General features: G+C 38.6%; 1 protein-coding gene across 15 annotated transcripts in view; it reads left to right on the top strand.

Moving 5' to 3' along the window:
• Nucleotides 1-583: 583 nt before the first annotated feature.
• Nucleotides 584-11,684, top strand: part of CCDC66 (coiled-coil domain containing 66) — a 78,592-nt gene continuing 67,491 nt past the window's right edge. For 10 of the 15 annotated variants that reach the window (XM_036082430.2, XM_036082431.2, XM_078076895.1 and 7 more), the window contains exons 1-4: nt 610-688; nt 2,507-2,571; nt 3,214-3,239; nt 11,127-11,571. In XM_036082430.2, the coding sequence (XP_035938323.2) occupies nt 678-688; nt 2,507-2,571; nt 3,214-3,239; nt 11,127-11,571 (547 nt within the window). In that variant the 5' untranslated portion in view covers nt 610-677. Of the gene's footprint in view, nt 689-2,506; nt 2,572-3,213; nt 3,240-11,126; nt 11,572-11,684 lie in introns of those variants that run through there. The other 5 variants (XM_036082435.2, XM_078076888.1, XM_036082436.2 and 2 more) reach the window with 5 other exon arrangements.

Below are 11,684 nucleotides of genomic sequence, written 5' to 3'. Positions count from 1 at the left end.
CTCGGGACACCGGCTCTGGGTTCAATTGTTTGATAGTCCGTGGACGAGCTGCTTAACCTCTGTGCCTCAGGGATAATGTTGTAAAGCTCCAATAACAGACAAAGTGCTTAGATCTCTGTATGGCACAAAAGAGCTAAATTTATTGAGTACTTGTGGAATGTGTCAATTTAAAAAGTTATAATGTACCCGGCCTCATGCGGAGGTCAAAGCCAGAAACAAGACAAATCCTGTACCCGGCCTAGGAGTCTCTCCCCAACACCCTGCCCTCCAACTTATTTTATACCCAAATAACCTCTCTTGCAAAGATAAAATATGGAAAGTGTTCATTTCCTAAAAGGTTTATGCTTTTTGTTTCTCCATATTTTTGCTACCTACACCTGAGCTGAGGCACTTCTCTGAGAGCTCCGAGTGAACTCGGGGTGCGACAACTCTGAGGAACCAACGCCCCCAGTACCCAAGTGTCAGGGCGGAGAGCCTCAGGCCGGGCGGCCGGAGGCGGTCGCCCCTGCAGCCTCGCCCCCGCTGAGCGCACCCGCCAGCACGCCCAACTTTGATTGGTCCGTTCTCCCAGCTCGCCGGTATCACTGTGTCCAATCGGCGCAACGCTTGTTGAGCGGCGGCGGCAACCGGCGTACACAGGGGTTGCGCGTCCTGTGGAGAGAGCGAGAGGTCAGGCCATGAACCTGGGGTAAGCTGGGCCGGGAAGGGTGGTCTTTAGCGAAGACGGGATAAAGCTGGGTTGGCCCTCGGAGCCCTTCGTGGAGCACCTTCCCAGCGTGCGCCCGGCTCCCTGAGGCGGAGGGGGGCGAGGGGCCCGGGACGGCCTTTGCTGCAGCCGCCGTCGCTTTTCCACATCCTAACTCGGGGTAAATCTGCTCGGGACCTCCTTTCCGCCCTCTCATTGACCTCAGGGTGGAGAGGGAGAAGAGGCGATAAGCGGGGAGGGCAGATGGAGAGATAAAGCTTAGCGGCTTCCCGGGAGAAATCCTGGCCCAGGCCCCCGTCCTTAGCGCCTCTGGCTTTGGCGTCTTTGTAGGCTGTGAGCGCCCAGATGAGTTTAACGCTCGTAATGCTAGGAGCCGGGTGTTGAGGAATCGATGCACTGCTAGTGCTTGGCCCCTAATAGACCCTCGTTAAGTAGTGGTTGAATAAAAATGACTGTTGCAGGGTTTTAATCACTGGGAAGTTTAATATTTTAAGAAAAGTCACCAAATTCAGACTGTTGCACATCATTTAGCAAATTAATTTTGTGTCCTAGAATGTGGAAAGAGAAAAATAAGACATCTGCCCCAGAAGAAGTTTACGGTGCAATAATGCTGAACAGACGTACTTTTCGGGTTCATTCTTTTGTTTGTTCAGTTTCACCGACGTAAACGTGAACTGTTCTAACCCTGCCCCAGGGAAACCTTTAAAACCCATTTTTTCCAGTGCTTTACCTTGATAAATTTAAGTTGGGGTATTTTTTTTTTTTTTAAAGATTTTATTTATTTATTTGACAGAGAGAGACATAGCGAGAGCAGGAACACAAGCGGGGGAATGGGAGAGGGAGAAGCAGGCCTCCCGCAGAGCAGGGAGCCCGATGCGGGGCTCGATCCCAGGACCCTGGGATCATGACCTGAGCCGAAGGCAGACGCTTAACGACTGAGCCACCCAGGCGCCCAAGTTGGGGTATTTTGATGGCCTCTACTGAGCAACACTGCAAATTTCGTTGTTCCCTAATCAGACCTTTCCCAACCTGTCTCTTCCTTGTCTGGCCCGCTGGATTTAATTTTGTCTCTTGGACATCGCTTATGTCCCTACTGATGTTTAATGACACACACCTTTTCCCCTCTCTCTTAGGAAACAGTGATTAAATGTGGACTGTTTTTGTTTTCAGTGGAGTTTTTATTAGGATCTTATGTTCAAGTTTCCTTGGCAGTGTCTGCTGTTACTTTGTGCTCTTGCATTGGACATGCACAAATAAATTAGAGCAGCCAAAGTCTATTACAGATTTATTGTTGTGATAGTAACAAACTGTCGCTGTGCTCAAAAAGTTAACGATCCTGGTGGCAATGTAATAGTTCACTTTCAAATTAACGCTGTAGCATGCATAGAATGTGTTAGTCATGAGATAATTATGAGAGACTAGTAAATAGTTAAATATGTTTTGCTCCTTTAACTTAAGTGGGGAGTTTTGGTAACGGCACTTTTTTTTCCAGTCTAGAGTTGTAAGAGTTAAATAATGCTGTGATGATTGGATTTATTGCTTACCAGTAAGAAAATGAAGTTTCATGTTAAAGATAACAAATTCTCTGCATTATTGGAAAGTTTCAGGAATTTTCTCCCTCTAGTGTTTAGTTTTATCTCGGATTGGAAAACTTTTTTTATTAAAAGAATGGCTTACTATTTACAAGATTCCTGTATAAATTCAAAAGAACATATTTACTTTCAAGGTTCAAATGAGCGTTTCATTTCTATTTAAAATCTTGCTGCTTCTTAAAAATGACAACTTTCTTTTATTTTGCAGAGATGGTTTAAAGCTTGAAACTGAATTGTTGGATGGAAAAACCAAGTTAATATTGTCTCCATATGGTATGCTGTGTTACCAGAAATCTAAAATATTAACTTTTAAATTCCTACATAAAATTTATACGAGTTTAATATACTTTTTGCTTGTAATAGATTAATATTTAAATGATATTTTACAAAAAGCTGTTTTTTGGCCAACTTTCTCAGATTTATTTTTAGCCAGTAAAGTCAGATTATATCACTGCTTACCACTGTCAGTATTTATTCATAAAATTTAATGCTTCAGTATATTTCATGTTTAATATGTTGCCTAATGAATAATTTAGGTAAAATCTTTGTAATTATGTTCTGTACATGTAAAGTGTGTTGTTCTAGAAAATTAAATTTGTAATAAGCCCACAGTTGCTAAAGTCATTTTTAGTATTAGTTTTAAAACTCCGTATATTTGGTAGTCCTCTTTTTCACATTATTTTCTTTTTCTCTGATCTGTTTATAGTTTTATCTTGGAAAATAAACAAATGAAATAGAAATACTTGCACTACACTGTAAAAGTTAGAACACTCAAACAGGGCCTAAAGTTAATGCATTGGGGGTTAATATTTATAGTAAGTATCTTCTTAAAACAATGCTAATTAAAATTTTCCTTTGTGACTGCCTTAGTATGTTTTTGTTTGATAGTTCAGTAATTATTGTTTTCTTTTGTAGAATGTAAATCAAAAAATTCTGTGAAGGTAAGCCAAATGACCTGACCTGTTTTTTGAATGTAAAATGTGGTTTTCTTTACAGTGGTTTGAAAATAATTCCTGTCAATATATTATAAGGGGTATGGGATAATGATGAGAAGTTATTGTTCTCTTGCTTTCAGGCTGGTCCTTTCACAGAAATAGGATCATAATTTTTCAGTTTAAAAAGTCATATAGAACCTCTTGTCTCTAGATCAGTGCTGTCCAATAAATCCTTTTGTGATGACGGTAATGTTCTAAGATCAGTGTTTTCCAAGATGGTAGCCAGTCACTAGTCATGTGTAGTTATTGAGCACTTAAAATGTGGCTAGTGTGGCTAAGGAAGTGAATTTTTAATTTTATTTAATTTTTAATGTAAATTTAGTAGTTACTATGCTGGACAGTGCAGTTCCTGAGATCTTTAAAAATATATATTCACACTTTAAAATGAAAATATTTTTTTTTTCATACTCAGATTCCATTTTCCCACACCAAAACGGTGTATTTGATTCACCAAATTCATATATGCATTTTGCTTTCTCCTTTAAGAGATCATACTTGAGCTTAATGATAATTTTCCTTTTAAATTATTTTTATCAGGAACCCAAAATGCCTTTACCACTTTAACAACTTTCTGATATCCTACTTTTCTTGTTCTTTATTTCTTTTTCCATTTTTAGATTACTATCAGCAGAAATTTCAACTCTCCCACAATTTACTGTAGCCCTCTTTTATCTTTGTAACAACTTAAAGTCTTTGTGTATCTTGAATAGAGCTCAGTTTGGATGATGTGGCACCTTTCACCTCTGAGCTCTTGATGACTTTGCTGTTTTTTCCAGGTTTAATCAAGGTGAAGTTGCTTGAGTATCCAGCATAAATGGGTGATGATAATCAGAGTAATTCCACATGCTACTTATAAAAGTTATTTCTTTCTAAATATGGTATATAGCTATATACCTTGTGTGCTTTTTTTAGTCACAATACAAATTGTATATTTTTTCCTGGTCCTGCACTATTTTTAAAAAAAAAAATTTTTTTTTAAGATTTTTAAATTTATTTTAGGGGGCGGTGAGGAGGGAGAGGAGACTCTTAGCAGTCTCCACACTGAGTGCGGAGCCCCACATGAGGCTCTAGGCTCAATCTCACGACCCTGAGATCATGACCTGATCCGAAACCAAGAGTCGGATGCTTAACTGACTGTGCCACCCAGGCGCCCCAGGTCCTGCTCTATTAAAATATTGCAACTAATTATTATATTTGAATCACATTAACAAATACTGCACCCCTTTTTGAGATCCCTAGATAAAAAGCTGCTTGTCATAGTTGATTTCCATATTCCCCTGGCCTCTATTCTCTTTCACCTTTTTCCCCTTCTATTGATGTCTTTAATGGATTTGCTTTAATCACCACATTTGTGAAGACATTTCATTGTCTTTTTAACCAATTTAATATGGTGGTCTCCTTTCATGCCTATAACAAAATTACTAGTTTTGTACTTTTGATAGAATCATTACAAGATTCTACTAGCAATCTAGAAATATTTTATTCTAGGATTCTTTTTTCTGGAATAATGTGTCTCAGCCGATGTTGATCTTAAATTATTTACTGTCTTAGAGCAAATTGTTTGGTTTTATTCCTCTTGTTTTGGGGACTTCAGAATACTGATGATGGTAACTATGTGAGGTGATTGATATGTTAATTCGCTTGATTGTGGTGACTATTTCACAGTGTATGCATATGTCAAATCAAGTTGTACACCTTAAATATATACAATTTTTAATTGTCAATTATACCTTAATAAAGCTGGAAAAAAATACTGGTGCAACTTAAGTCTCCCTTCTATATTGATTTTATTTTAAGGAGCTTCTCTTCCCATATTTATAGGGGTTGCTGAAATCCTCCTCATTTCTTTCTTTGGTCTTTACAGAAGACAAAAAAGCAAAAACAGTAGTGCTTGTCTTTTTTTGCTTAAATCTGTTTTTTAATCTCCCAGATCTCAGTTCTGCAGCTATGTGTTGGATTCTCGTTTCCATAAGTTATTGGTGAATTCTCTTTTCATGGTGCTTTTCTTTTTCTACTGGGAGAAGTTCCTGAGTGACTATAACACCTACCTACAGTTCTGGTTTTCCCCTTCCTCACAGGTTGAATTACTGTCATGCTCATAGTGTGCTCTTTAGACATAACTGAACTCTCATCATCATCAAGTTTAACACGTGTGTGGTCAGAGTACTTTCTTAATTTTTTCAAAATCCCTTCTGCATTTTTTTAAATCTGTGGTAAGGAATATGAAGTAAAGATGGTTAGCTATAAGGAGGAGAAATGAGAGAAATATTAATGATTCAGTGTCATGAATAATTTATAATTCCAAACTCTTATGCTTAAAATTGTCTCACAGGTTAGTTGAAAACATTAAAAAAATATTTTTCACAGGAATTTCTACACGTGAGAATCAGAGTAGTGACACACTAAAGGGTGTATACAATATTAGTGTTAGTAGCATATTTTATAATTTAAAATGTTATTTTCTCTGATTCTAGCCTTGGGATCCTGGCCCCATATAAATGATAAACTCAGCCAATATTAAACAAATGCATTGGACTTTGTTTATATTATGAAAAATATTGGTAGAATTAAAACTAGTTAAAAGAGCAACTTGCTACTTAAAAATTTTTGTTTATGACATGAAGACTCTTCTTTGATCTATTAAAATTTACCTGATCCAGTAAACACTTGGGGAATTATTTGGGCTAGATTGCTTTTTCTTATTAAGTAACCTGAATATAATTGAATATTTATTTGGTAGTTCATGATTTTTTGCTGGCCCCATTCATTGTTTTTTACCTGCCGTTTAGCTACAAAAAATAGGGGCCGCCTGGGTGGCTCAGTCAATTAAGCATCCCACCCTTGATTTTGGCTCAGGTCATGATCTAAGGGTTGTGAGATCAAGCCCTGCTTTGAGCTCCGAGCTGGGTGTGGAGCCTGGTTGGGATTCTCCCTCTCCTTCTGCCCCTCCCCCCCGCCCCCAAAAAAGTAATCAGAATTGAGCTGAATGTATATGGACCTCATGCCAGGGCATTGTCCCCTCTCCCCTTCTTATTAAAGATTTTTAGAAGATTTTTTTGGTATATTTTTTTCTTTTGTAAGTGGAATGTAGCAGGATAATTCTACTTAAATTAGAGCTCCAATTAGTAGGTTTCTATTTAACAAGGATTTATTAAAGCTGTAAAATTTTAGTGGGGTACCGTTCTTGGCTGTATTTCTTCTATGACAGAGGAAAAAAATGAGTAAAACCTAGGCCTTGTTTTCTGGAAGTGATGGTATCAGTCAGGTAAATAACCACAATACAAGTAGACTATAATGTATGCCATGGTAGGATTATAAAAGGCAGAGAACACTGCAAAGAGCAGCTCTTTGTGGCTTGAGGAGACCAGGGAAAGCTTCGTAAAAGGAGGTGACATTTTAATTAGAATTTAAAAGATGAGGCAGTTATTTATAGGTAAGGAGGTATGGGAGTGTATTCTAAGCTCAGAAAATAGTGGGCAAAATACCAAAATAGCATAATTTGCATTTGGGGAATAGGGTGTATCTTGGGGAAGTGTAGTATCTAAAAATAGGAAAATTTAATGTAGAATCTGGCATTTTTGGTTCTCTTGAAATACTGGGTAATCTAGCAAGTAGACTCAGATTCCTCTTTGGCGGTGTAGGCTGGTTCTGAATGGTGGCTGCCTCCTTTAGATAGAAAAATGCTCTTCAGCTCATCCCAGTTCCTACCAAGCCTAATTTACAGTAGGTATTTGAGGTTGCCACCTCTCACTTAGAGAATTAGTTACATTAAAATAGCCTCAGGGGCGCCTGGGTCGCACAGTCCATTGAGCGTCCCGCTCTTGATTTTGGCTCGGTTGTGACCTCAGGGTTGTGAGGTCAAGCCCTACATCAGGCTCTGCACTCATTGCGGAGTATGCTTGAGACTCCTTTTCTCCCTCCCCCTCAGTCCCTCCCTTCCCCCTCTAAAATAAATACATCTTTATTTTTTTTTTTTTTTAAAGATTTTTATTTATTTATTTGACAGAGAGAGAGATAGCGAGAGCAGGAACACAAGCAGGGGGAGTGGGAGAGGGAGAAGCAGGCCTCCCGCCGAGCAGGGAGCCCGGTGTGGGACTCGATCCCAGGACCCTGGGATCATGACCTGAGCCAAAGGCAGACGCTTAACGACTGAGCCACCCAGGCGCCCCAAAATAAATACATCTTTAAAAAACTTTTTAAAAATCGCCACAAGTTGGATGGGTAAAAAGGCATTTTACATTGTGGTATTGGTATTATCAAAAGCCTAAAGCCAGGAACAAATAGGATGTAGATGAGATGAAGAGGATAATAAACAGATCTTGTGGCTGATAGTACAGGTATATTTTGAAAAGTAGCGTGAAATAGGATTGGTATTGGTCAAAGTATGGTTATATATTTTGTAAGTTACTGAAAGACAAGGAGAGTTGGGATATAAGGTGGGTGAAAGTCATGTGGTATCTACCTCACTCTTTGACAGCAAGTATCTTATTAATCTTTACCGCTAGCACTTTTCCATATTGGTGAGCACATAAAAAGCAGTTAATTTTGATTGAACAACCATTGAATTAGTTTAATTGGGTTCGCTGAAATGTACAGTGGATTAAATAGGGGAAAGATATGAGATAGGCAGGCAGTAATCTAGTAGTGTGGTAATGAAAACCTAAATTTAGGCTTATCGTCATGTAAATGGTGAGAAAAAGATATTTGGAAGGAAGAAATGACCAATACTTGCGCATAAGCTAAAGAAGACCGTGAAGGAGGATAAAGTTAAAGATGACTCCATGCTTACTGGTCTGAGAGATTAGAACAACAGTGCCACAGAAATGGGATATTTTGGAAGGGGGAACAAATATGGGAGAGAGAGAATTCAGTTTTTAAAATAGTATAGTTGAGGATAATAAAAAATTTACTGAACACCTACTCTGTTCCACTCACTATTCTGTACTGGACAAAGTATACAAACATTTCTGCCCTAGGGAGTTTACATTGGAAAAGGGGTTGAACGGGCATACATTTAGCAAAATAAATATAGGATGTTACAAGATGAAAAGTGCTATAGAGAAAAATAAAGGAGAGAAAGGGAAGAGGCACAGTTACTTCAGGGGCACAGCAGTCTTTGGAAAAGGGAATGCTAGGTAGGTGGGAGTATGAGGGTAGAACAGGAAACCTGCTACAACCTCCCCCTACCCAAAAAAAGGAACAGAAAACCTACAATTTTAAATAGGGTGGTCAGAGAAAACCTTACTGAGTTAGTGATGTTGGAGCAAAGATTTGAAGGAGGTGAGTGCATCATGTAGAATCTGAAGGAAGAATGTCCCAGTTAGAGGGATAGACTAGTGCTAAGGCCTAAAACTGGAGGTTTAGGAATAGCCAAGAAGCCCATGTGACTGGAGGCTAAGATAGAAAATGAGATCAGAGAGATCAGATAAGGGGATAAAGTGTGAAGAGTGCACAGATCATTAGGTCTTTTTTGGTCATATTATGAAGTTCAGTTTTTCCTCCTAAGTAAGATAGGAAACCATTAGAAGCTTTTGAAGAAAGTGACATGATCTGACTTAACCTATTAAGGTACTCACTGTGGCTGCTATGTTGAGAACAGACTGGGGAGCAAGGGCAGAAGGAAGAAAATCTGAAGGCTGTTCAGTAATTCAGGCAAGAGCTAATGTCTTGGAGTAGAGGGATGGTAAGAGAGTTGTTCAGGAGTGGTCAGATTTAGAATATATTTTGAAGATGGAGCAAAACAAGGTTTGATGACAAGTGTGGCATATGGGACAATAGTCGATAATTCCAAAATTTTTGTCATGGGTAGCTGAGATGGGAAAAACTGGAGGAAGTTATTTAGGGGCATGTGGGATATCAAGAGTTTGGTTTTGGGCATGCTGTTTTAAATGGCTATTAATAACCCAGTGGAAGTGTTTGGATAGGCCAATGGAACCTCAAGTTAGGGGAGGAGAGGTCCATCCTGGAGGCAAGTTTGGGAGTCATCAGCATATGGATAATACTTAGAACCACAAGGGTAGATGAAATTAGCAAGTGAATGAGCTAAGTTAGAGCTAAGAGATCCTGGGACTAAGCAACTTTAAGAGGTCTGGGGGAAAGGGAGCCAGTGAAGACTGAAAAGGAACAGCAAGAACCAGAATTGTGAAGTCCTCAGGAAATAGAGAAAGTGATTCAAAATGGGAGGAATAATCAACTGTGTCACATGCTGCTAATAAGTCTGGTAAGATGATCTAAGGATCAGTCACTGAATTTGCCTCGTAAAAAGTTATTAAAATGACCCTGATGAGCAGTTTTGGTGGAGTGTGGGTGAGAGCTTGGCTGGAATGGGATTGTGGGAGATGAGAAAGTGGGATCATGTATTTTTAAAGACGGTAAAGATGTGATCTAGCAGGAAAGAAACAGTTGATTCAGGAGAAAGCAAAGAATTGCTAGGAAGAGATCCCTGAGAAAGAAAGGGTTATGGGGATATCTGCAAATAACAGGAGTGTAAGCAGTTTGTATGAGTACTGATGCTTGTACAGATTTAGTGGTAGAAACTTGGAAGTTTTTTTCTGAATGCTTCTCTGTAAGATTTTCAGTACAATAGTGATCAAGATCTTCAGCTGACAATAAGTATGAAAGAGAAAGTGTTAGTTTTGGGAAAGAGGAGAAAGTTGAAATTGTTAAAAGAGTGAGAGAGTAAATGAATTTGCAAAATGTCTAACTGCTGAGTAGCATGAAGGGCCCATTTGTTGTTTTGGGTTATGTATTTAAGGTGAAACTAGATATTGTGGCTTTGTATTTTTCTTCCTGAGTGCAGGCACGGAGTAGGTGAAGAGTTAGATTTTACCAGTCTGGGGATTTGCAAAGTGTGTATGTCAGAGCAGAGCAGTTGAGAATAGAAGATGGTGGTGGTTTTTGGTTAATCATGGAATTTAAGATTGGTAAAGGAGGACAAGAGGAAGGTGGTAGGATAAATAGATTATAGACCCCGGCTGAGTTAAAGAATTATCAGAATTGGGATATGCAAGGAAGTGAGCTGGGGAAAATTGGGTGTTGGTCATTGTGCCATACTTGAAACAGATTATGGAGGGATTGTAGTTAGGAGTAGTTACAAGGTTAGTATAAGCTATCACTATGAGAATGAGTAGCTGAGGTAGCATGGAGGATAAGAATATAGGAACAGAGTTCAAGGAAATGAGAGGCCAGGGAGTTGGAAGAATGATCTATGTGGATATGAAAGCACTAATAATTAAGATAGGATTATGTGGGGTGCCTGGGTGGCTCAATTGGTTAAGCGACTGCCTTCGGCTCAGGTCATGATCTCAGGGTCCTGGGATTGAGCCCTGCATTGGGCTCCCTGCTCTGCGGGAAGACTGCTTCTCCCTCTCCCACTGCCCCTGCTTGTGTTCCATCTCTCGCTGTCTCTCTCTCTGTCAAATAAAAAAAAAAAAAAGATAGGAGTTATGTTAAAAGGATGTTGACCCACAATTTAAGTTACTCAAGAAATAACTAATCTATATTACTAACTCACAGGTCTGTAGATACCTATAAAGAAAAGAGGTGGTCTGAGTGATACAATCATGACATGAGATTCAAAGCTGGAGTAGAATGGAGATGTCCTGTAACAACTAAAATAAAAGTTCTGTATTGATTATGTTGAAATAAAATAATTTCCAGTTGTTGAAGCTTTCAAGTGAAGATTTGCAAAGGTTATATGTTAGTGTCTCATGGATATAGTGTCTTAACAGCAAAATGGAAAAAAATTTAGAGGCCTGACATCACAAATTATATAAAGATAATTGTGATTTTTCATGGGCTGTTATAAAGAATAAATTTTTGGTGTTTTAACAGATGGGAAATAAGACCAAGATTGCAAAATGTCCTTTAAGAACAAAACAAACTGGATACATTCTAAAATCAACACAAAATACTTGTATCAGGAGTGGAAAACTTTTGCAAAAGAAGAGAATGGGTTCAGAAACTTCACTGGCAAAAGGTGAAAAAAATAGTATGACTTTTTCACCCACTAAGGATTTATGCAAGCAGTATGTAGATAAAGACTGTCTTTATGTCCAGAAAGAGATTTCACCTGCAACCCCCAATATACAGAAGACTAGAAACACCATAAATACATCTGTAGTAGCTAAACAGAAGCTTTGCAAAAAACACATCACAGCTGAAAATATGAAGAGCAGTTTGGTGTGTCTAACACAAGACCAACTACAACAGATTTTGATGACTGTGAACCAAGGAAATAAATCCATTTCCCTGATTGAAAATGGAAAGGAGGAAACAAGTAAGGTTTTTCTGAAGTTTTAATTTTTAATATTAATTTTACCAGTATGTTTTAGAATTTTTCATTCTACATAACTGTGCCTCTGAAATTCTAATTTACCATGTAACAGTCTT

The sequence above is a fragment of the Halichoerus grypus genome, chromosome 1, assembly GCF_964656455.1.
Source record: "Halichoerus grypus chromosome 1, mHalGry1.hap1.1, whole genome shotgun sequence".
Lineage (NCBI taxonomy): Eukaryota > Metazoa > Chordata > Mammalia > Carnivora > Phocidae > Halichoerus > Halichoerus grypus.
Note: the sequence above shows the minus strand (reverse complement) of the source record. Positions and strands in the feature narration are given on the sequence as shown.